Raw genomic sequence first — 22540 nt, forward strand, 5'->3', positions numbered from 1 at the left:
ACCAGTTACTAATCCAACTAAAGATAATGACAGTATAGATCTGAGTTTTGCTTTGAAATATGTAGATAACAAAATGTAACCTCTAATCAAACATTCAGGCACTGAGTCAATTAACATTACATGACAAAATAAGTAATGGTCAGCAGACTAATAAGCAAAACAAGCTAGTTAAATAAATGAAATATTATGGGGCTTCATGGTTGTTTCTGTGAAGAAGACATCAAATTCCATCAAGTGTAACATATTGTATCTGATAACAGGGAACTAGGTTCAGCTATCCAGGAAGTCCCCTCCAGACCCATGTTCCTAAATTTGTCAGTTAAATGCAGGAGCCTTAACTAAAGCAGAGGTAACTATAAGACAGTTTGACAAATTTGCTTGCTGTCAGTATTCTTTAACATTCTTCAACTCAATGCTGAATTTAGACATTGAAGAATCTGTTTTTGTGACAGTGTAAATGTTTGAGATGTAGGCCAGGGTATCTGTTGTCTACTGGGTGTCTATCAAACCTGCCAGTTCATCTAGAGAGTCTGATTCAGATGCCTTCTCCATAGATCAGCCCTTCTGGGCTCCCTCATCCCTGAACAGTCTTGAGTAAGATAAGGTTGGTATGGCACGTGTACAGTTTGTACAGGCTAGTGAGGAAGATGAAATTGGAGAGCTATTCTCTGGTAGAGAGGATGTTCACCCTAGAGAAGAGAAGGCTCAGGGGGATTTTACCAATCTACGTAAATACCTGTGCAAAGAAGATGGAGCCAAGCTCTTTCCAGTGGCAAGAAAAGAGGCAATGGGCAAACACTCAAACAAAGGAAGTTTCCTTTGAACATCAGAAAACACTTTCCTACTGGCAGGGTGACTGAGCACTGGCACAGGTTGCCCAGAGAAGATGTGGAGTCTACCTCCTTGGAGGTTTTCAAAAGCCACCTGGACATGATCCTGGGCAACTGGTTCTAAGGGCTACTGATTGAGCAGGGTTTGGACAATATGACCTCTAGAGATCCCTGCCAACCTCAGTCATACTGTGAGCAAGCTCCAGTCATTTTAGTAAATTTAATTCTAAAAGTCAGGCAAAGTTTGATGCTTAATATAAATGTTCTGCATAACTCCAGAGATACCCACTCACTGTGAAACTGTGATTTCTGGAGGCAGACTATGGCTTGCTCAGAAAATCAGACAGGAATTATAAAGTGGATTGCTATCATGCTTGTCCATATGCACCCATTATTATTAGAAGTAGCAGAAGAGAACAGGCAGAAAAGATGCTACAGGGACCTTTAAGGGAGTTTTCCTAAAGAAGAGAGGTTTTGAACTTTGCGTTAGCATTGCACTGGCTCTGTAATGCTCTTAACTTATCTCTCTCTTCCTACCAAATACTGGGTACTTCTCTCTGTGTCAGCAATGAGGAACTCTCAGCCTGGAAAAATGAGTTAGGTTTGGAGAAAGTACAGCCGAGAGATTAATTCAAAGGATTTCTGAAATTAACCCCTTTTTTCCTCTGTCCTCTCTCATGATCTGAAACTCTTTCTCCCCAGTGCAACACCATTGTAGCTCCTTTCTTTGAGCTGAACTTAGTAACTCATGTCCTTGTGCTCATCACACTTCATTTGTGGCTGTTCATTCTCCGTGTGACAGTACAGCAGGTGGGTCCCAGACAGTCCCACTGTGACTTACAGCTTCAGTGTGTGCCCAGGCGTGCTATTCATGTTATACCTCAGAAACAACAAAGAGCTTTAAAAATATTGATTCAGGAAATCCTGGAGGGTTTTCTGCTGTCCTGTGAGGGATAATGCATGGTTGTTATTTGAAGAAGTTCTTACCCCAGATCTTCTGGTGCTCAGTTTTGCCTGTTTAGTGATTGGGGAAAGGGACTACTTGGCCTGTATGTTTCCTGACTGCACTCCTTTTGCAAAAGCTTTTCACTACAGACCCATATAATGTCAACTAGTTTATGTAATTTTCTGATATGTAGGAATCATATTGATTTAAGTTTTATATCATACCTAATCCTGTCCAAATACTTAAAGTGAAGGGCTGAAAACAGACAACAATTTACTTGCCCAACGCAAAAAATCGCATTTTTCCTTTTGCACCCTGCTAATGTATTGTAAGAGAGGATGAACAAACAGATTGGTCTCCTCCCACCACATAGCTGCATTGCCAGCACTCAGGAAAATAAAGACTGCATGGATTAAAAAGTCGCAAGGTTACTATTAAGGCATAGCTACTGGAACAGGAACATGCACTGGAGAGCTCTCAGTTCAACAGAAGCAGTCCTGTTGTGAGCAATGTCAGCCTCACTGCTAACGTGGGAGCCAGGGATGAGAATGCAGGTAAGATCTTTCTATACTAGGGCATGAGCAAATCAAGATGAATTGCAGCCATTGCCACAGTAATTTGTACGGTGCATTTTTTCTTTTAAATCTTGACTTTTGAAAACTGCTTTATTTTCAGCTGCTTGAGACAAAAGCATTGGAGTTCTTTCAGCACTGCCTATGAAGTGACATTACTGTTTGTGCTTGTTTTGAAATCTATTTATGCTGCACATTTAAGAAAGCATTTGCAGCTCCTAAGGTTTATGTGTGTATACAATCATTTAAACCAACTTTCTTAGCATTTTTTCCCTAGGCACCCTCTGGAGAAATCTTCCTCTGAATCACAGTTTGTGCATATGCAATTAATTACTGTCAGGCTGTTACACAGACTGATCATGTGGGAATTGACCATTTCATTTTCACATAGAAACAGCCTTTGCCTTTTGCTGTCACTTAGAAACAGCCCTTGCATTGGCATCTTGATGACGCTCTTATCCTCAGTTTGCTTGATTAGATATTTTGATTGAAGTACTTGAAAGACATAATTTCATAAATACACTTAAAGCAATTCCACCCAAACCACCTCATTCTCCCTAAATCATTCACATTTTATTGCTGAGTTTTCAAATACCTTTAAAAAGCTTTGTGTTGTTATGTGTCAATTTTTGAACTGTGTACCTTGTAGACATCTCACAGTATCCTGGTGATTAATGGTAGGATAATAAAAAAATCTTCACTTAGAAAAATACTTTAACTTCTAGAGTTCTCTAACCAAATATCCTTTTTTTTTCTATAAATATGCAAACTGTTTTATGAAAGTGAAAACTGATTATGGGCCATTAAACTATTCTGAATATTGTTTGTACTGATCACTCATATTTATTTTAATATGCACCTAAGAGTACCTAAAAAAATTATTTATGGCTATAAATATATAGATCTATTTTAACACCAAGAAGAATCTTGAAGTTATTTCTGAGCCTTTCAGTAACAGTAGATGGTTGGTGCATGGGCAATATGGAGACCCATAAATAGCCTGTTGACTTAAAGTATTCTGCTTCCATATGCTCAGACTGGTAGCTCTGCTACACGAGACAAGATTTGGAGGTAAAGGTAGTATCTTTGGTTTTATTTGACCAGCTGGTTAGGTGAAAATATTAAACTGATTTTTGTATTTTTGCTTAGATTTTTCTAATAAAAAACTATTGAACCTACCTAAAAAAAATTTGTTGTGTCATTGTCCTGAGCCTTTTGGCTACAACAAGATGCCATGAAACATCTCTACGTTATGCCAGATAGATAGGAAATGACAGTAGTAGTTCTGACTGGTTGATGGCAAGTAATCACACTTAACAGAAATGTGTCAATATCATGATCAATGCAAAAAGTGTTTCCTTATGCACATGCATACACAGTCTTGCATTGCTATTCATTGATTCTTAAGTCCTGGAGTACTTACTTTTTTTTCTTTTACTCTTCACCAAACAATGGTATATCTTGACCACACACTCTCCAAATAATCTTTCATTGTACCTTATAAAAAAAGTAATCTATGGAGACTACACTAAAAGGAGTTGGAAAAATAGGGAGGAAATATTAAGAGAAGGTGAATGTCTGGATACATCTAAATTTTCCATCTGTGAGCTTACACAGAAAATAACTGGTATTGTCATTGTGTCTTTGTATTACATTTGCTCCCAGACAAACTTTACTTTTTTGTCTCTCCTATTTGAGTCAGTATGTTGATTGAATTTATCGTATTTTTTTTAGTAGACTTCTATCTCATTTGAAAAAAAATGCACTGCATATACAGCAATTGAAGTTGTCTCATGTTGTCACTGTTTGTTCTTCTCGTTCTAGGTGATGTGATTGTCTATATTAATGAAGTTTGTGTCCTTGGACATACTCACGCAGATGTAGTCAAACTCTTCCAGTCTGTTCCTATTGGTCAGAGTGTCAACTTGGTGCTATGTCGTGGATACCCTTTGCCCTTTGATCCTGAAGATCCTGCCAACAGCATGGTGCCACCCCTTGCAGTAATGGAGAGGCCTCCGGTAGTGGTAAATGGAAGACATAACTATGAAACTTATTTGGAATACATTTCTAGGACTTCTCAGTCTGTTCCAGACGTAACAGATCGACCACCACACTCCTTGCACTCCATTCCAGCAGATAGTCAGCTTGATAGCACATTCCCACCACCTGCCCATGATGATAATGTATCAATGGCTTCTTCTGGGGCCACCCAAGCTGAACTCATGACCTTAACCATTGTGAAAGGGGCCCAGGGCTTTGGCTTCACTATAGCAGACAGTCCTACAGGACAGAGGGTGAAGCAAATTCTAGACATTCAGGGATGTCCTGGTTTGTGTGAAGGTGACCTCATTGTTGAGATCAACCAGCAGAATGTACAGAACCTGAGCCATGCAGAAGTAGTGGATATACTTAAAGAATGTCCTGTTGGAAGTGAAACTTCTTTGATTATCCATAGAGGAGGTAAGTTTGGAAAGTCTGTACAATTACAAAAATGTGTGTAAAAGGTTCTAAACCATAAGACATACATATACTCACTAGATCCTTGTTTGCTAGATTGGAAATTAATTTCCATGTTGTGGAAGGTAACACCATTGGTTCTGGAAAAGCGTGTCTGCAATTGAGTATCCTAGGCAAAATCTTACAGTTTGTTGTACATTCCTTTATGTGTTTTGAGTGTCAACGGTCCCATCTCTGTATAAAGAGTAAAACTAGGGCAGTTCCAGACCTTTCAACCCATAATAGTTTGTGTGGTGTCTGCAGCAAACTCATGTAGTCCCAAAGCAGTGCTGCAAGTTTTAGATATAATTGTATATATTGACTCATTAATGTAGATCAAAATCAGAGCAATCTATTTGCCCTTTACAAGTTACTGGTTTTCCTAAGCCATTTTTCCTCCTTTTCATTCATTGTGAAAACAGTTGTTGGGGTTATTTTCTTTCCTGATAACAGAGATCCATGGTATATATTTCTCTGATTTTAAAAAAGATAGCTTCTAGCAACTTGGTTTTCCTCACCAGCCCAACACAGTAAGTTGGAATGTTCACCATTGGAAGGGGAGAGTCAAGACTTATCTGTAAAGAAGCAATAAGAACAGAAAAGTGTTAAAAACTTGACAGCGATAAGTTATTTCATAGCTTTTATTACTTTAGCCAAAAAAAATTTCTTTGGTGGTTTGAGGTGGGCAGCCATCATAATTTATTATTACCTGAAGTAAATAATGATTGGATTTTTAAAATTAAAGCTCTTTGTTTCTCTAAAGGCATTCATATGTCACTTAATGTACGTTACTCTGTGCATCAAAAGAAAAAAAAGACAGGATTCTATGCAAAAAGATTCAAAAATACTAACTACTTTCCTTCTGAAGAGTAGAAATTGAGAAGTGAAGCTTTAGTGTTTTCATATGCCAAATGTTTATCCTTACAATACCTAAAAATCCTTAGAATAAGGAATATGGTAACATTATCTCAAATTGCAGAAGTAACAAACATAAGGTGATTCTGGGTGATCTATAGTCACATAATCAATAAAGTATTTTTCATGTATATATATATATAAAAGAATGCTTTACAAGAGACAGAATCTGACATTTCTTTGGAATGAAACCAAATTAGGATGATAATTAAACTGGTATTACTATAGTATACGGACTTGGAGAAAGTTAATGGTTGCAGAGAAGCTATATTCATTGGTATTAAATCTGGTTCTCCTTAGTGTCCATTAAGAATCTTGAACAGTGGAGTAAGCAACATTCTTTTTTATTAAGAAGTTGACAAATTAGGGAAAATTTCATAGCCAAAAAAAGAGCATAAAGAGGATTAGAAGGGTTAGTGTAACCCCAAAAGGTGGAATTTTATTTTGAAAAAGGCAAGGTAATCACTCTCTAGAGGAAAACAATTTACAACACCAGTCTTCAGAGAGAAGTGGAGTGTGAAATCCAGTATGCTGAACAAGCCTGAGTAATAATAGACATCGAAACAGGTATTTCAGCAATCACTGCAGGACAGTAGCAAAAAAAACCTGAAGCAGCAACATACACAAGCCCTTGAGGATAATTGCTCTCTCTGAAGAGAATTTCTTCTTAGAGCATTGATTCATGATCAAAACATGATAGTTTAACATTGATCAACATGATAGTTTAACAAGTTCTGGTACATTGACTGAGCTGTGGTTATTTTCTACACATCACTGTGGCAGGTAGGAGATACTACACTGAGCTCAATGCTCAATAAAAGCAGTGTAAATTTACACCCTCTGCTCTTGTCTGAGGCCAAACACTGAGGTACAGGTCGTTCCCCTGGCTCAGCTGACACAACATACTAGGTCCAAATGCAGTAACATTTAACCCTCTGTTGCTGGGGCAGGAGTTGGTTGGTTGCTTTAGAGAATGCAAGGAAGAGAGAGCATGTTTTGTTCATGGTAGAGCAATGACCAAGACTAAAGCAAATGTTTAGAAGTACTACAGTGTCATTAAACTTAATGGGATGGTACAGAAGAAATGCAAGTTGACTATCATAAATTTTTGTGCATCAGAAATAATGATACCTTAACTCAAGGCTGCAAAACTATGAATTTTTTTTTTTTAAAAAAGGCTCTCTGGTTTGAGTGATTCAAAAGAACTGAAAAAATAGTGTATGAATCAGACCTACTCTACCTAAGAGATGGCTAAATCACAGCTTAACACAAATGTGAGAACTGTTTTAAGATGACAACCAGGATCTCATTTCTTTTTTATTCATATATTCTTAGGAAAAGGGAATCTATGTTACCAAATGTACACCTATAATGCAGGTTATTATGTCTATGTTAGTCTTCATGTCTCCTTTTATAGTCCCTGGGCAGAAATACATTTTTCTATGATGTAATTCATGTAATTCCACTGTATATGTTTCAAGTAAGTCAGGTATATCTAGGTATACCTTAGAACTGTATTTGCTGCTTGACTCATTATAAAGGGAGTAGAGGATGACTGATTCAGGTGCATGTGTTGATCCAACATGTTATAAATAATAAACAGGTGATAAGATTTGGTCATGTAAGATAATCTGAATACACAACCAAATATTTAGAGAAACCTACTTTGACTCTAAAATATTTAGTCAATGACACCAGTAAAGCAAGGCATAATTTCTCATTACTCATGGATCCAATTTTTATTTTATTATCTCTGATTTGTAATGACACTTGAATTATGCCATCCTTTTCCATCATTACCCTGTGCATCCTGTCTTTAATGTCTCATTTTTAAGATTAAGACCAAAGGGCTGTTCCTGCCTGTGGAGGAAGGCTGTGTTTTGCATAAGGTTGTGCGTTGCCTTGTAATGTATTCTGTCTCTGATATGAATATGGCCTGACTGCTCACCTAACTGTGGCAAATCCATTTCTGTAAGTGACTTAATTTCTCTCTCATCCAGCAATCTTATCTACATTGCAGACAAGAAACAGATCAACACTGACTGATTTATTCTCACTATAGGAAAAGGTATCTCATACTGGAAAAAAATACTCCCTCGGATGCACATAGTATGCATGCTATAACATTTTAAAAACATTGTCCCTCAGGCTTAAAAAGGCCAACAGCCAGAGTATGCAGGAGAAGGAAAGGTCTGGATGTTTCAAAAGGATGGAGGGAATAGCAGTACTCAAATTTAAAGAGGCCACTAAGACCTCTCTAACCATCACCAAATAGAGACTCGTCATGGGATACAATCCAGCTGGAGGAAGTCCCACAACTCGTAGTCTACTTGTTTTAAGATTCCAAAAGCAGAAGTAGCAATTTATCTGCATGTTAAAAAAAAAATAATAATAGAAACAATATAACTTGTCTATCAAAGAAAATACAAAGCATCTCTCTAGCAGTGGCTAGACATCTTACTGTCTTTCTTTTGTTTATTGGACAAGTTCTTTGCTAAGTAGACGCACTATAATAGTTCAGTTTCTTTACCTCTGTTTTTGCTGAACAGCTGTACTGTTTCCATTGATTACTATAAGCTGACAGATATGTTTGTACTGAAAAAAAACCCTAAAATTATTGGAAAAGGTAGTGGAAAATTGTTACCTAAAAAAATAAAAGGAAAAAATTAATATTAAAAAAAAAAGAAAATAACACCCAAAGAGATTTACTCCTTTCCAGTTTTGGTTCAGGCTTTATGCTTTATCCTCAGCTTCTGCAGTAGATTTCATTGAGTGTAGGCTGCTGAAATAGTGTGGAAGAGCTCTCAAAAATCAGTCTTTCTGACTGTAGATAGAGCATAAATTCTGAATTAGTCCGCTACTACTGAAAACCAGCACTTAGTGGTTGAAGTGGTATGTAGCAAAATTATGTAGAGCAAAATATTCAATAATGAGGACTTCAAAAACTTGGTTTGGCATGTCCTACTAAATGAGCTATCCAAGTATTTGACATACGCCATCTCTTTTGGAAAATATCTTTGAAATATATGAACCTATAGACAGCAGCCCAGCTCCAGAAGTGTTCCTGTCTAAAAAAGAACTGACAGATTCCAAAGTAAACCCATCAAGACTATGTCTGAAATACTGTTGTAAAGGAAACCTGCAGACAACCCAGGACTGAGTCATGAAGTTATGGCAACTCATAACAGGTGTTGAGAGTGAAACATTAAATGCAAAAAGTGGGGGACTGACAAAATTCCTACATCAGATGGCTATTTTGTAATCATTGAATCAGAGAATGGTAGAATCCAAATTGGCTCTGAGAAACTGAGGCTGTTGGTACGAAATTGAGCCAGAGAACTGGCACACTGTCCACACTGTTTAATTGTTAGCCCAGTCCTGGTGTGGGACTGGACTGTCAGCAGCCGGTGTCACTGTGACACAGCATGGGAAATAGTGAGGGCCACATGCAATGCACAAACAGACAAGAGGAGGAGGGAGAATTTAACTGTATAGTTGTAAATTGTGTGAATAAAAGGAAGGTAAATTATCTTTCTCAGATATTGTATAAATCTCAGTAGAAATGTGTAACTCCTTAAAATCACTAACAGGTACCAGTACATCACACAGCATCAGCAATTTCAAAAACAGGCAGAAATTTCACCAAAAAAATCTCTGAATATTCTAGTGAAAAAAACTAACCCCTCAAAATAAGCAGACTTCAGTGGAAGAAACCCTCCGTTCTCAGTACCCTTTCCATGGACTTATTTCAGATTTGCCAGCTTTGCCTTTCTACCATAGAGATGAGATGGTTTTTAAAATTTTTTTTCCAGGATTGCTATGTGTTTCAGTTCCTCTGGTCAGGAGAGCTTTTGGTTCTTTATCTCCAGGTTGTTGTCTCTTTGGAAAGCTTCACAAGATAAAGCTGAGGCAGCACTCTCACCCTGCTGGCACTAGTCTGGCACAGGAAATTCTGGTCTCTTGGTTCCATGAGCTGAGACCACCACTGAGGTCTCTGTAGCTTTTACTCTCATTCTGCAGTTCTTCATTCAAAATATTACCAGCGTACCTGTTGCAAACTGGAGACCCTGTATCTCATGGCTTGCTCATCCCCAGTTCAGGACTTTCTAGTCAAAAGTCCTGAGGGTTTAAAGAAATTAAATTCTTGGAAGTATGTTGTAGGCTTTTGATTTGGGACTTAGGAAGGTTTTCCATCATCCTGCTGTCTCTACTGTTTTACATCCCTGAGTCATTGGCAAATTTTTCCTTTCCAGTCACTTCCTAAAGGAACCCAAACGTAAATAAATTGCTTTGTATGGATACTGCAAATTAACAGCGGTCTGTTCATACTTGCCTTGTTCATGAAGTTATGCTTCTTTTGTTGTTTCTGAGAGGAGATTTTGGGACATACAAGGTCTCATATCTCTCCTGCTTCCCGATATACTTTCTCCTCTCCAGATGTTCACTTCAACTGTACATTTGCTCCTGATCCATTTTCTCCTATTTCCTGAAAGTAGTCCAATGTTGAAAGGAATACTTGGCAATATCTGCATTTTTAGCCCTCCTGTATTATTAAATGGCACATATATCTCTTGTTTGCGAGCTTAAGGGACATTTGATCACACAAAGGGAATGTGCATATGAATCTAATAGTGAACCACTGACCCATTTGAAGTGAACCATGTGATCCATGGATACCTAGAAGTTAGAGACACGAATGCCCTCTGTTGAACATGCTGCTGACATCATCCTCTTACAATTTTCTCTTTCCAATTTCCCACACCATTTTGCCTTGCCATCCCTCTAAGCACTCTGTTGTTCCTGGGTCCATCTGCTTTAAAAATGATGGAAAACAAAGGTTCATAGCTGACCTTTCTCCTTTCCATCTCAAAATTATGAGCGTTTTTTATGACATCATAAATTCAACAGTTTCCTCAGCATGATTTCTCTGTAAACATATTCTTCTCATGCTGGCTTTTGAGTTGTTTCCTCTTTTTTTGTGCTCATTTTTGTTGCTACTTTTAGCTAGTAAGGCCAAAAACATTTAATGTTCAAACATATTGTGAGTCATGCTATATTGTCCACTTCACTGACTTTTCTGTTAGATGTTATGTTGCCCTTTTCCCCACTCCCAGACATGGACACTTGTCCCTTCCTACCTTCCCTACACAGAAATTGTATTTTGCGCAAAATAGTTTCCTAACAGCCTTGTGAGAAGGGCAGTTCTCTTTCCTTTGTTAATTCCAGAAATAAAATCTCTGAAAGATTTTTAGAAAATACTGTTAACATGCAAAAAAAGTTGCCGTTACATTAACAAAAATCCTGAAGCACTGCTTTCCTGACTCATTTTTACAAGGAATGTCTCACCTTGCAGAGTATCATATTTTTAGCTGTGCGATACGTACTCTCCTAGTAACCTTCCAATTATTTACATCCTTTTTGCCCTACGTATTGAGACTGTTTTATACTTTGGGTTAACTTGTGATATTTTTAAGCATCTTGTGGCAATTATCTGGCATAAAATCTATTTCAATAAATATTACACGTTATAGCAGGTAAACTAAAAATTAAGTTACATATATAGCCTTGTTTGTGAAGGGATTCAATCTAAATCGTTTTAGTGAGAGAAATTGTAACCTTTCAGTAACACAGGGAATGACAAATTTGAACAGGAGGAGTTAGGGCAGGAGACCAGTTATCCTAAAATTTGCACTAATGAAACTTTCATATCTTTTCTTGTATAGCTCTGATTAGCAGTGAAACAGTGTGCAATTGCTTCCATATTTCTGAATAAAAGACAAAGAAACCATAGACCTCCTTAATGAATATGGATTCCTGAAAAAATAGACATCAATAATAGTTAGTAGCTGTTACACTGTATTACTGGAAGTAGTATTAATTGCATTGTGTTTCAAAGTGGTAGTGCTATCGTTTTGCTGCCTCTTCCTTATTAATGTTTGTGCACTGTGTGGTACATTTGTGGATAATTTTGCAAAGTATTAGTTAAACCCTTTTTACATATATTACACAGAAGGTTTTTAATGACTATTGGAAAGCATTTTGTTTCAAAAGTGCTTTTATCACTGGTGAAACTGTTTTCTGATGTAGGCTTATATGGTCTGTGTGAAATTCGAACAGTGCTTCTAGTAAAACTTGGGGACACTTCTCCTAGGGATGTGTGTGCCTAACTCTTGCTGACATTAGGAGGAGTTAGTTTGCACGCTGGAGAAATAGGTCCCTGCAGAAAACCTTTTAGCAAAAAGAAACACAAGTGTATAATATGTATAGACACATATTGTCATCATTGCATGCCATAAGGAGGTAACTACCATTTACTACTCCAGTGGCAATTCTGCCATTACATTCTTATACCCAGGAGGCTCCAAACAGTGAGCAGTCAGACATTATAGTTACTATAGGACTACAAAGAGACTTACTGTGCATGTAGGATTTGTGCAGAGCTGCAGGAGCTCTGCCTTCAGGACAGGCTTGTCTCTCTTGAGGAGTATGGGGCACATTATTGTCTGATAGCTACAGCCCACATCACTGCTAGAACCCAAGAGCTCCATTGGCAGTACTGCAGACTGGTTTCAGTCTTACTAATATTAGTGAATGAATTCATGCAAATTGAAGAATAGTTTGTTTGAGAAAACAGACTATTTTGCTTGTCTGGCTTGGAATCTGGCCAGGCCAGAGAAGTTTCTCCTCTGTACTTGCAAGCCGTATTATGAGAAAACTTAATGGTATTATCTTGGACTGTACATCTCAGTGAAAGATGACATCTTTTGAAGCCAAATACTTCCCAAGCATGGTATGTGGGAAAACCTGCTGCAATACTGAGAGATGAAGAAACGGGGCTTTTTCCCAGTCACCCATAGTCTAGTTTCTGAGTGAATCTCACCTTCCTCAGAGGAGATTTGGGAGATCTCAGCCTAAGGATGGAGAACTACAGAGCTGGACTCTAAAAAAAGTACCTTACTACCTGTGCTTGTGTACTGAGGCATGTCTAAAGTTTAGTCTAAATGTGTTGAACAATGTTTTTGTTGGTTCAGTATAATGTAATGTCCTATTAAACAGCATTTGTTGGGCTTCCAAATCTGTTGTCAAAGTACGTTGTGTAGACGTTGTGATGTGGTGATTTGTAAAATAGTGCAATATTTTATAGTAATAAAGTAAGCTAATACACTATGAAACAAGTGACTACATTATCTATTGTGCTACAGACTTGAGACACAGCACTGGGGAGATGGGAAGGTGTGCTTTTCAGGCACTTCCTAAGCCACAAAACTCTCATTGCCCTTATGGTTTGCATATCCAGTAAAAATACAGAAACTAAATTAGTTTTCTAAATGAGGTATTAATCCCTGTACAATTCTTTGAGCAATTTTCATTTAAATTCTTAAAAAGAGAAGGAGGGCTTTAACAATTGCTATGCTTGCCCTCTGATTCATGCTCAATGGGGTTTTTTTTTATTTTTTTATAAACCAAGATTACAATATTTATTAAATACAACACTGTCCTTCTCAGGAAGCCTTTGGGTGACTCATAATTCAAACACAATCAAAACCAGCACCAGGATACATACCCCTTTGTTGTGTCACCTTCAGTTTACAGTGAAAAAAAAAGGATATGGAAGCTAAAGCTGCCAGGCACAAATTCTGGAAGTTGACTCCGAAGTATGTCCAAGCAGATTTCTAAAGGAAGTAAATTGCTTTCCAAAGCCAGATTTTTCATAACTGGGAACAGTATTTCAGCATAGAAGAAACATACTGTGCAGTGTTCCTGTTTGGTAAATGAGAGAAATCTTGACTTCTATTTGGTACCTTTTATTCCCATAAGCTAAAAGAAGGCAAGCTTTCTTTACACACATTACATAAGGGTCACCTTATTTTTAGTGTATATTTCAGTTGGGTGCAAATTATACTCAATGGACTTTTTAGAATATTTTTTCTATAATGTAAGCATTTTTAATTGCATTTCACATGTTCTAGATAGAGCACTTCTAAAAATTCTCAGATCATTAGAAGAATCCTCCATATGCATGAATACAAGCACAGATGCAAAATCTTTGAATGAGAAAATGTTTTAATGATCTTTACATTCATTTTATCAATTAATCTCCATTTCTATAATTAGGGTTTTTCATAGCAGAAAATTTACTAATATTTTAAATTGATAAACAATGATGACGATAGTAATAGTAGTAGTAATAATGTTGATAGTAATACTATTTTTCTTAAAGAATTTTTAAAAAATCAGTAAGTAGTACCCCAGGGGTTCGTTGACATCATAGAAAAGATTTGCTGATTATGGGAATACCACAGTATTCTCTATATTTTAATAGTTAAACTAAATTCACTTATCAATACGAAGTCAACATCTCTTTCTTACTACCCATGCATAAGTTCTGTATTTTAACTTGTTCTCAATAAATATGATTATTTTTGGCATCTAGGGCCAAGCAGTGCCTCTCTACTGCAGTATAAACGCTATCATATCTCTGAAGTACAGCAAAAGACACCTTAATATGCTCCTTAAGGGTAAAAAAGAATGACCAGTTGAGAAACTGTAAATATGATCCTAGTGGGATAGTGTTATCAGAAGATACGGCTTCTCTTTTGCATCAATCTTAAGCCTTGCACTATTTAACATCTCATGTTCTCTGGAATAAGTATCAGGAAGTACTTAGTGAAAGTGGAAAGATTATAGCAGATCATCCAGATGTATAACCAAAATGCAGCATGATTACATCAATGGAAGTTCCTAGAGCAGCCCAGAGAGAATTCTGGATAAAATTCCATCAGGCTTTCATCTGTGGCCAGTGAGAGCCAACAAATGTGGTAAAGTCAAAGATGGTCAGCTCCATCCAATTTCTGCCCTTCTTCATTAGCTTGTTCCATGTTTTACCCAGTCCTTTCTCAGTCTGAATGTTTATTGCTTGTCATTCTGGCTCCATTTTCCTTCATTTGGCAATTCAGAGAAGATGCCATTCTTGAATGTCAGCCCAGTCTTTGAACTTAGCCTTGCTTTGAGCAAGAGCTTGGCCTAGCTGAAATCCAACTGTCCCTTCCAAGCTAAAGACTTAGAATATTCTATGGTTCTCCATATTTCTCACATTTGGGGTCCCAGGGTGCTAAAAGAGAGAGTCTCTCATTGAACTAATCACCATCTGGATAATTTTAAACTCCTTCCACAGTACTTCTGAGAGAGAAAGAGAAGCTTTTTAATCTTGTCTCCTTATTACACCATATTGAACATATATTTCTTTATATAGGAAAGTTATTTAGAAGTCAATGCAAACAGGAAGAATGGTGGCATGCTTTTTGATTTCAGCTTGCCAGATGTGTTCCTTGAGATTACATACACAACAAATTATTCTCACACTGTAATTGAAAGCTAATGCAGTCTTTATTTACTTATTATGTAGCATTTCTGAGAGATCTCAGTGGCTTGTGGGGTTGGCTCTAAATCAGAAACATCTGGAGAGTCTGATCCAGCTAACATTCACTGCATAAGCACCAACTAGAATGATTATTTCTACTGAAGTTAATCTTAAATAAGCAAGAGGTGTATCTCATAACTTGTTTATTGCATATCAGACTTTTAACTTTATAAAGGTCTTTATCCTAATAGCATCACATTAGGATGCACTGTACTGAAAAAAGAACCATCTATATACAGCTTCAGTCAAAATGGTCTTTTTTAAGCATTCATTTCACAGTGATTAATTGATTCTACATTTTTTTACATGTCACTGAACTATCTCTAGGAAAAGTTCTTGGCTTCTGACTAAATGCACTTTCTTTGGAAATCCTGTAGAAAACATAAAATCAATACTGATAAACTTTGCAGTTGGCAGAGAGTTTGGTCCACGTCATTGAATAGATAAGCCATTACTGATAAAGAGCAATGTGGAATGCTTAATAAATTAAGCATCAGCAAACAGGAAATGTTTTTATCCAGTCATTGCAAATTAATTCCTGAAAGAGAGTAAGGAATGCAACCCAAACTTGTAAAAGTGCTTTTGAATCATTATGTATAATCACCTAAGCATAGCAACAAAATGAAGAAGGCAGATTCAGAACAACTTCTTAGAACTAAAGGTTTTGTTTATATTTTTCTTAGTAAGATGCCATTGGTAAACTATTTTATTGCACTTATTATTAATGTTAAGAAAACCAATGAGCTCCTGTTCCAGGTAGTCTTTCCCTGCTTCTTCCATCTTATTTTTTCAATTTTTCCCATTTGCTTCAAAGTTACTTTGTGTCACTTCCATATACTATGCAATGATCAAGCATCTTGTAGAAGTCTTATCTTTAACTAATGTTTCTCTTTTTTTCAGACCTGAAATATGGGGTTTCTATAGGATTTTCCATACAGTTCTTCATTAGCTAAAGTAATGGCTTATTCAGTTGTCCATGTGCAAGGTAGATGGAAAGATGTTTCCTTACTACCCAGCTCCTATAGTACGACTCATTTCCTGTGCAGACAACTAGGCATATAATTTCAGAATTTATTTCCTGTAGTACTCTTGCAATTAGTTGTTCATTAAAAGCTTGTAGAAATGAAAGAAAATTACTTTGCTTGGGAAAAGTACTCCAAAACAGAGCTGAAAGTATAGAAACCAGCTAGTGAAGAATTAGACATTTAAGAGAAGATGTTTTGGGTCACATAAAGAGTACTGGTAGGAGTCGTGTTGTTGGATGATCCTTTTTTCAGCAGATAGGAGGCACAGTCCCTGACTTACAGCTCTCTGGGTATCAGTCTACTAGCTATAAAACTGCTTCAAAGACATTTGTGGTTGCCATGAGTAAATATTTACCTGAAACAGCTGCAGCCATCCTGTGTGTCAAGCAGGTAACAGCAGTCTGATGGAGAGATCTCTTTGGTTTTGTCCAGGTGTGTAGGCTGCCTTTGTTCCTCTGAAAGTGCCTGAGTTAGTCAGGTCCTTCTGCAGTGAAGACACCCCTCCTTCCTGAGGTCCTGATGGAGAGAGATTTCCAATGGTTGTGGGTTCTGAGCAAGAGGAAGAAGGGTCAGGGCAGAGAGCTGGAGATCTGCAGCCTAATCCAGCAACCTGCTGAGAGGAGCAAAGAGCAGACACATGGGCTGCAGAGGGAATGGGGTAAAAATCTTCTGGGGACAAGCAGGGAGTATACAGAGCTTTTTATAACTCAGGGAGTCATCAATTCCACTGGGAACAAGGACCTCTAATGTAGGGACACCGTGAGCAGGGCAAGCTGTTCAGAAGTTTCTTTGATTTCTATATACTCCATTTAATGACTTTACATCTTCCCTATTTGAAAACATATGTATCTTAGTGCTATTATGATAAAGCTCAGTGGTTTGGGGGTTTTTTTTGGTTATATATATAACCAAGCCTTTGGAACTGTTATGAGTCTAGGCAGATCAAAGATAAAATCTTTGGCCAGCCTGGGATCCAGCTCATGTGGGAAGAAAACACCAAATCAAAACCTCCTATATTGCCACAAAATAGAAAGTAATTTCTTCACCAGTTTGATATATCCTTCACCTTGCAGCTTAAAGGCTTGAATTCTGGGACTAAGAACTGAAGTTGCTTCTCCTTATGAACTGATAATCATTTCTGTGGCTATGTAATTGTGAGTTAGTAATGAAGAAACAAAACTCACACAGAAATTCTACGGATTTCAGAGATTTTTATAGAAAATTGCAGCAGTTTTACAATTTGGGGTGATAAAGACAGAAATAATATGCATTATTGTAATTATGAAGTCAGAAAAAAAGAGACCCAAATTGAAATATACTGCTATCACTTTCTCCTTTGCTACTTAAAGCTATGAAATTTATATTTGGTAAAAAACCAAAGATGTCAAAGAAATAAAAAATAAGTAATAGTGGTTTAGAATGCAATATAATAAATAAGAAAATAATCATTTTGTGTATTGAAAATAATATTGCTAATTAAAACAAGCAAATTTAGGAAAGAAAAATAATGCCTCTGAAATTTTGCAGATAGGGGATCAGGCTTAGTCTGTAGAGAGTGAGTATTAATGCTGAAGTACTCAAAAGCTTTCTATTTTTTGCTCCTCTCTGTTGTCTGAAAGATAAAGAACTGCAGTATAACAACATATATACTTTTGTCACTAAATTTAAATGCATCTATTGCAGAGTACTGGTGTAGAATTGCAATTCAGTTACATTTCTAACTTGTTCCTACTAGGAAAGAGATGAACAAAAATTCATGACTTGTGTTTCTACAGAGGTACCCATTTTTATTCATTAATATGTGATAGCTACTTGCACACTGGTTTGGTTTTTTTCAGTTTGCCTCAACAGTAAGCAAAATTTAACAGATTAAGGAGAATTATTGGTATTTGCCGTGTCTCCCATTTAAGGTCTCTTTGTATGGCAGAACACAAAATTTTCAGAACATTCCTCAGGGAAAAAATTGTTCAGTGGAGGATCTGAAAATAATTTTGTTTGTCTTCTCTTGCATATTGATTTTATTTTCGAATGGCAGCAAAAAATTTCTGAATTACTAACTTCTGAGTAGATGGAAATATAATTTTTTTTTAAATTAGAATGGGTTTGTAATTTGTTTCCTCTATCCTATCAGTCCTAAACAATTTTTTAAAATTCACCAAAGAGAACGTCCACTGAGAAATAGAGCAACTTAATCTAGAACTGTCAGTTGCCTGATGAATCAAAAACTTTTTGATGGTATAAGAAGCAAAGGCCTGTTTATAATAGGGTAAATTACTTCATTCTCCATGTTATCAGGGACATCTAATATTTAGTGCTTGCTAAATATTAGATGATCCTGCTAAAGGCTAGATGGTCAGCAGGTATTTTTTCTAGAACTGGAATAGAAATTTCATCTGAGATCCAATTTATTATGTTTTTCTACCCGTTAAATGTTCAATACATTCTGGAAATGCAGATGCTTTTCACAAAAATGGCTTTAGACAATTACCATTAACCAATGAAAACTCCCTTTGCTAAAAGTCTCTAATTAGAATTAACCTTCTCCTTCCTCTTCCCCTGAAGTAGACCCTTTGTTGTTGATCCCTATGACATGAATTATACTCAAGGGGAAATTTCCTCTACGAACTATTTGCTATCCTATCTGATTGGGATTATACACCAGTAATCCTGTATGATGACTGGGTAAAGAGCATACAGATCTACACTTAGTGTCTTTTTATTTATCTATTCTTTGGGGAAACCCAAGGAGAAAGTATGATGACCACTGCAGATTAATTGTGCTGTTCATCCAGATTCCTTCAGCCAGCTATGTTCTTCAGGCATAAATTCAGTGTTTTTGTCTTGTGATCAAATGGGGATACTGAGGTATAAGGGTAAACTGAGGAAGAAGATATTTTACAGATCCAAAGGCTACATCCAAGTTTGTTTTCTTACGCAGTAAGTTCTGATTTTAAATAAGGAGGGACATACATGCTATGTACCCTAGCATGTCTTTCTAAAAATGCTAATTTTTAAGGTCCACAAGGTGCTTCACGGTTGTCAGCACCATAATCTCCTCTGTTTAACTTGTCATGTTTATGTACTGTTCCAATTTTCTCAGTATTGAGGGGTTTATTTCCATTATGTTGGACAGATCATCTAACTCTCAAGTCTGAAACCAATTTATGTTCCTCTGAGAGACAGAGCACTGTCACAGGGAAAGAAACTATTCACAGTTTTCTTCCTTTTCCTTGTAATATATTCATTTAATACTTATCACTTCCCAACTATCTTGTCAGGATCCTTTTTCAGCATCATTTTTTAGTGTTCTGTTCATTAACTTTTTAAAGTACTGCACAGGACTACATGTGACCAGCACATAATCTAAACATCATAAAATTCCCATCAATACTGTTCTTCTCTCATTAGACTTCAGGACACAGCTGTTCTTTATGTTAATTGCTCAACTCCAAACTTTCAGGAATTCATAAAAAACTGACGTTTCTTAATGGTTTTTTGCAATCCAGGTCATCTTGATCAATTTATCATGCTTTATACTCTTCAGTGTTCTGTACTGCAATAATATCATGCCCATCGATCATTATTACTCTCTCATTTTTTTCTTTCAGGCTCCTGTGGTCTTATGCTAAACCTTCTGAACTTCATGTCATCTTAACCAGTATAATTTAGATCACTAAAATTATCAGCAAAGCTTTTACTAATTCAGTTTTGTTCTTCTTGATAAGTTTCAGCAGCTCAAAGCAAAGTGACTACCTGGAGGTTCAACCAGGGAACTGCAATATTAGATTCTTCTTTTCACAGTTTTGTTAACCTTTCTACATGGGCATTACACTAACATTCCTTGCCAAATATTCTTCTTTTCAACACTAAATATTGTATTTTTACATCCAAGGCTTAATCATGTAAACCCTGGCTCTTGTGGTAAACCTTGTGGCTCTTTTGTTTCTCCAGTTAGTTTTCTCTTTCACAGTCTCCAACTGTTTGTCAATCTTTTTGTTCTACCTGAATCCGTATAGCCATCAATAAACTCATCTGTCAAGTTGGTGTGAAGGAGCAGGAAATTGGAAATTAATTATTACTTTGAATAACATCTGGTTCCAAAGCATGAAATAAGCATGCTATTGCTTATCCCAGCTTTCACCACTGTGGCAAAGTGGCATGATTACCTTTTTATTATGTTGCCCTTGAGCGTTTGTCATTCCGCCATGTGGTATGAAAATGAGCCAATTGTGGTCAACACACCTGAGCTCCTAACGCTTCCCATTGCATCCCACAGAACAGATTTCAAAGGCAACTCAATAAAATTTAAAACCATGCGGACAGCTTGATTCATATTAAACACAAAATACTGAAGTTACTACGATGTAATTTAATAATGACAAGCAGTCAGAGGAAGCCAGGAGGTTCTCTAAGTCTCTCTAAGTAACTAAACTTATTTGTTGCTTTATGATGAACTTTTGTCCAGTGCTCCCAAATCGCAGAGAAATCAGGAGGAGTGAGACTCTAAGCTCATTAGCAACATCCAGGGCCATCTGAGATACACTGGCATACCAAAAAATCTTCAGTGGAATGGCAGAGTCAAGATGACAGCTGAAGCTCTGAAGTCTTCCATAGATTCTGTGTCATATCTGCCAATCTAGGACAGATTTATGAATAACATTAGGTATGGCACCCTGCATACTAGACCTGTGTTTCTGCATCTGTGTTAAGTTCCTAATTCACAGACTATGACATGAAAATGTACTTGTCTGAGTATCAATATCTAAATTTGGCATAGGTGTCTGTGTGTCTATTATAACTGATGGGGAATTTAATAAACTGCTGGCATGCAGGCATCCTATTCTAGTGAGATGCCCTTGGATATTCCACATCTCTTCCCACCAAAGGTCCTTTGTCACAGTTGGCCAGACCAGGAGGATACACATGAAAGCAAAAGAATGGATTTTTTATTAAATGCTTTTCCCCCACACTTGCTGAAGACATTTTGTGAATGTATTTTCATGAAGAGGACTTTAGGGCACTGTATTAAAACAACTTATGAGCCATCTACATTTTAACAGAAAATATTTGGAACGTGCCTTGATATTCATCAACGTGACATACCATAATGTAATGTGAGATTTCTTTATTGGGCTTAGAAAGTGTTAAAGCTTAAATGGGACCAGAATCTAAACATATGAAACAGCAGAGAGAGTGATATAGTTAGGCAGAGTTTCTGACTGTCAGAGAGCTCCGAACATACGATGCAGTATCCCTGAAAAGTTTTGAAGCTTAAATTAGCTTTCAGTAAAGCCAGGCTGAGTTGTCAGACATGTTCTTAGCAAGCATACAAAGTCTTTGTGGGTATGGCAGCACTTGCAGACCCCTCTAGAAGCAACAGCCACAAGCTGTCAGGATTCTGAAGTCTCAATTTATATTCCAAATTATGTTGCTGGTTCTGCGTGTATGACACATAGCAAGCTTATCACCTTGCTGTGTCTGCTCTGCTCAGGGGGAGTTGCATTCAACAATATGTTTTTGCCCAAGACAAGGCATCACTTCCATTACCAGCTCTTGCAGCATTAGAGCAGTACAGTCAAGAGTGTAATTGCGAGTCTGAAGAAGTGAACCAGTGACCCTGTTTTTAGCAGCAGTCATTGGACAACACACATGAGCAAAACTGGAAATTCTTCAGGGAAAATTTCTCTTCAGCCAAAAAAAAGGTTCTTTTTCATGTCTGTACAAAAATATGCCCTTGACCTTTTCAAAATGTTGATAGAATACACAACCTGTGAGCAAATTTCTGAGATTTCTTGCTCATAATATATGAGTGCCCATGCATGCAGACTTTTGCTAATTGGGTTAGTATTTAAATAAAAATACAAATTTTTAGACTTCAGTGAGGAAAATAACAGTTAATCCAATACTGCCTGCAGCTGCAAATCAAAAACTAGGCTATGAACCTAAGGATTTGAAATTTTAGTAGAAAGTTCTGTCATAAAAAGCAAGAGGCAAGGCTCTTCCTCAATTCCATAAGATACCTTTTTCTACTCCAGGTCAAGTTGTCCCAGTAAAATCTGTTCTCCAGCAGCATTTTCTCTATTTCAAGACATGACTGTGCTTCAGATAATATGGTTTGCTATCAGCAAGGAAATAAATCTGGAACAGAGTAACACTGTTCTGGTAATAGGTGTCTGAAAAGAGAAGACAGTTTGTGAAAAATGAGACATTCTATAGGTGCTTAGTATTGAAGTTTGTCCTTGGAAAATAATTTATTCTTGTTGACCACATACAAAGCTTGTTCCAAAAATGTGGTTTTCTGCAAGTTTAGATTTTTATTATTTTTTCAACCTCTA

The 22540-nt window shown here is 36.9% G+C and overlaps 1 protein-coding gene across 11 annotated transcripts in view; it reads left to right on the top strand.

Annotated features, from left to right (window-relative positions):
- MAGI2 (membrane associated guanylate kinase, WW and PDZ domain containing 2) overlaps positions 1–22540 on the top strand; it is a 717920-nt gene that overhangs the window by 593510 nt on the left and 101870 nt on the right. For 10 of the 11 annotated variants that reach the window (XM_039570838.1, XM_039570837.1, XM_039570839.1 and 7 more), the window contains one exon: positions 4173–4808. The exons of the other annotated variant lie outside the window; for it this stretch is intronic. In XM_039570838.1, the coding sequence (XP_039426772.1) occupies positions 4173–4808 (636 nt within the window). The remainder of the gene's footprint in view (positions 1–4172; positions 4809–22540) is intronic. 11 annotated transcript variants of the gene reach the window in all.

This window comes from Corvus cornix, chromosome 1A (genome assembly GCF_000738735.6).
Source record: "Corvus cornix cornix isolate S_Up_H32 chromosome 1A, ASM73873v5, whole genome shotgun sequence".
In the NCBI taxonomy this organism is placed as follows: domain Eukaryota; kingdom Metazoa; phylum Chordata; class Aves; order Passeriformes; family Corvidae; genus Corvus; species Corvus cornix.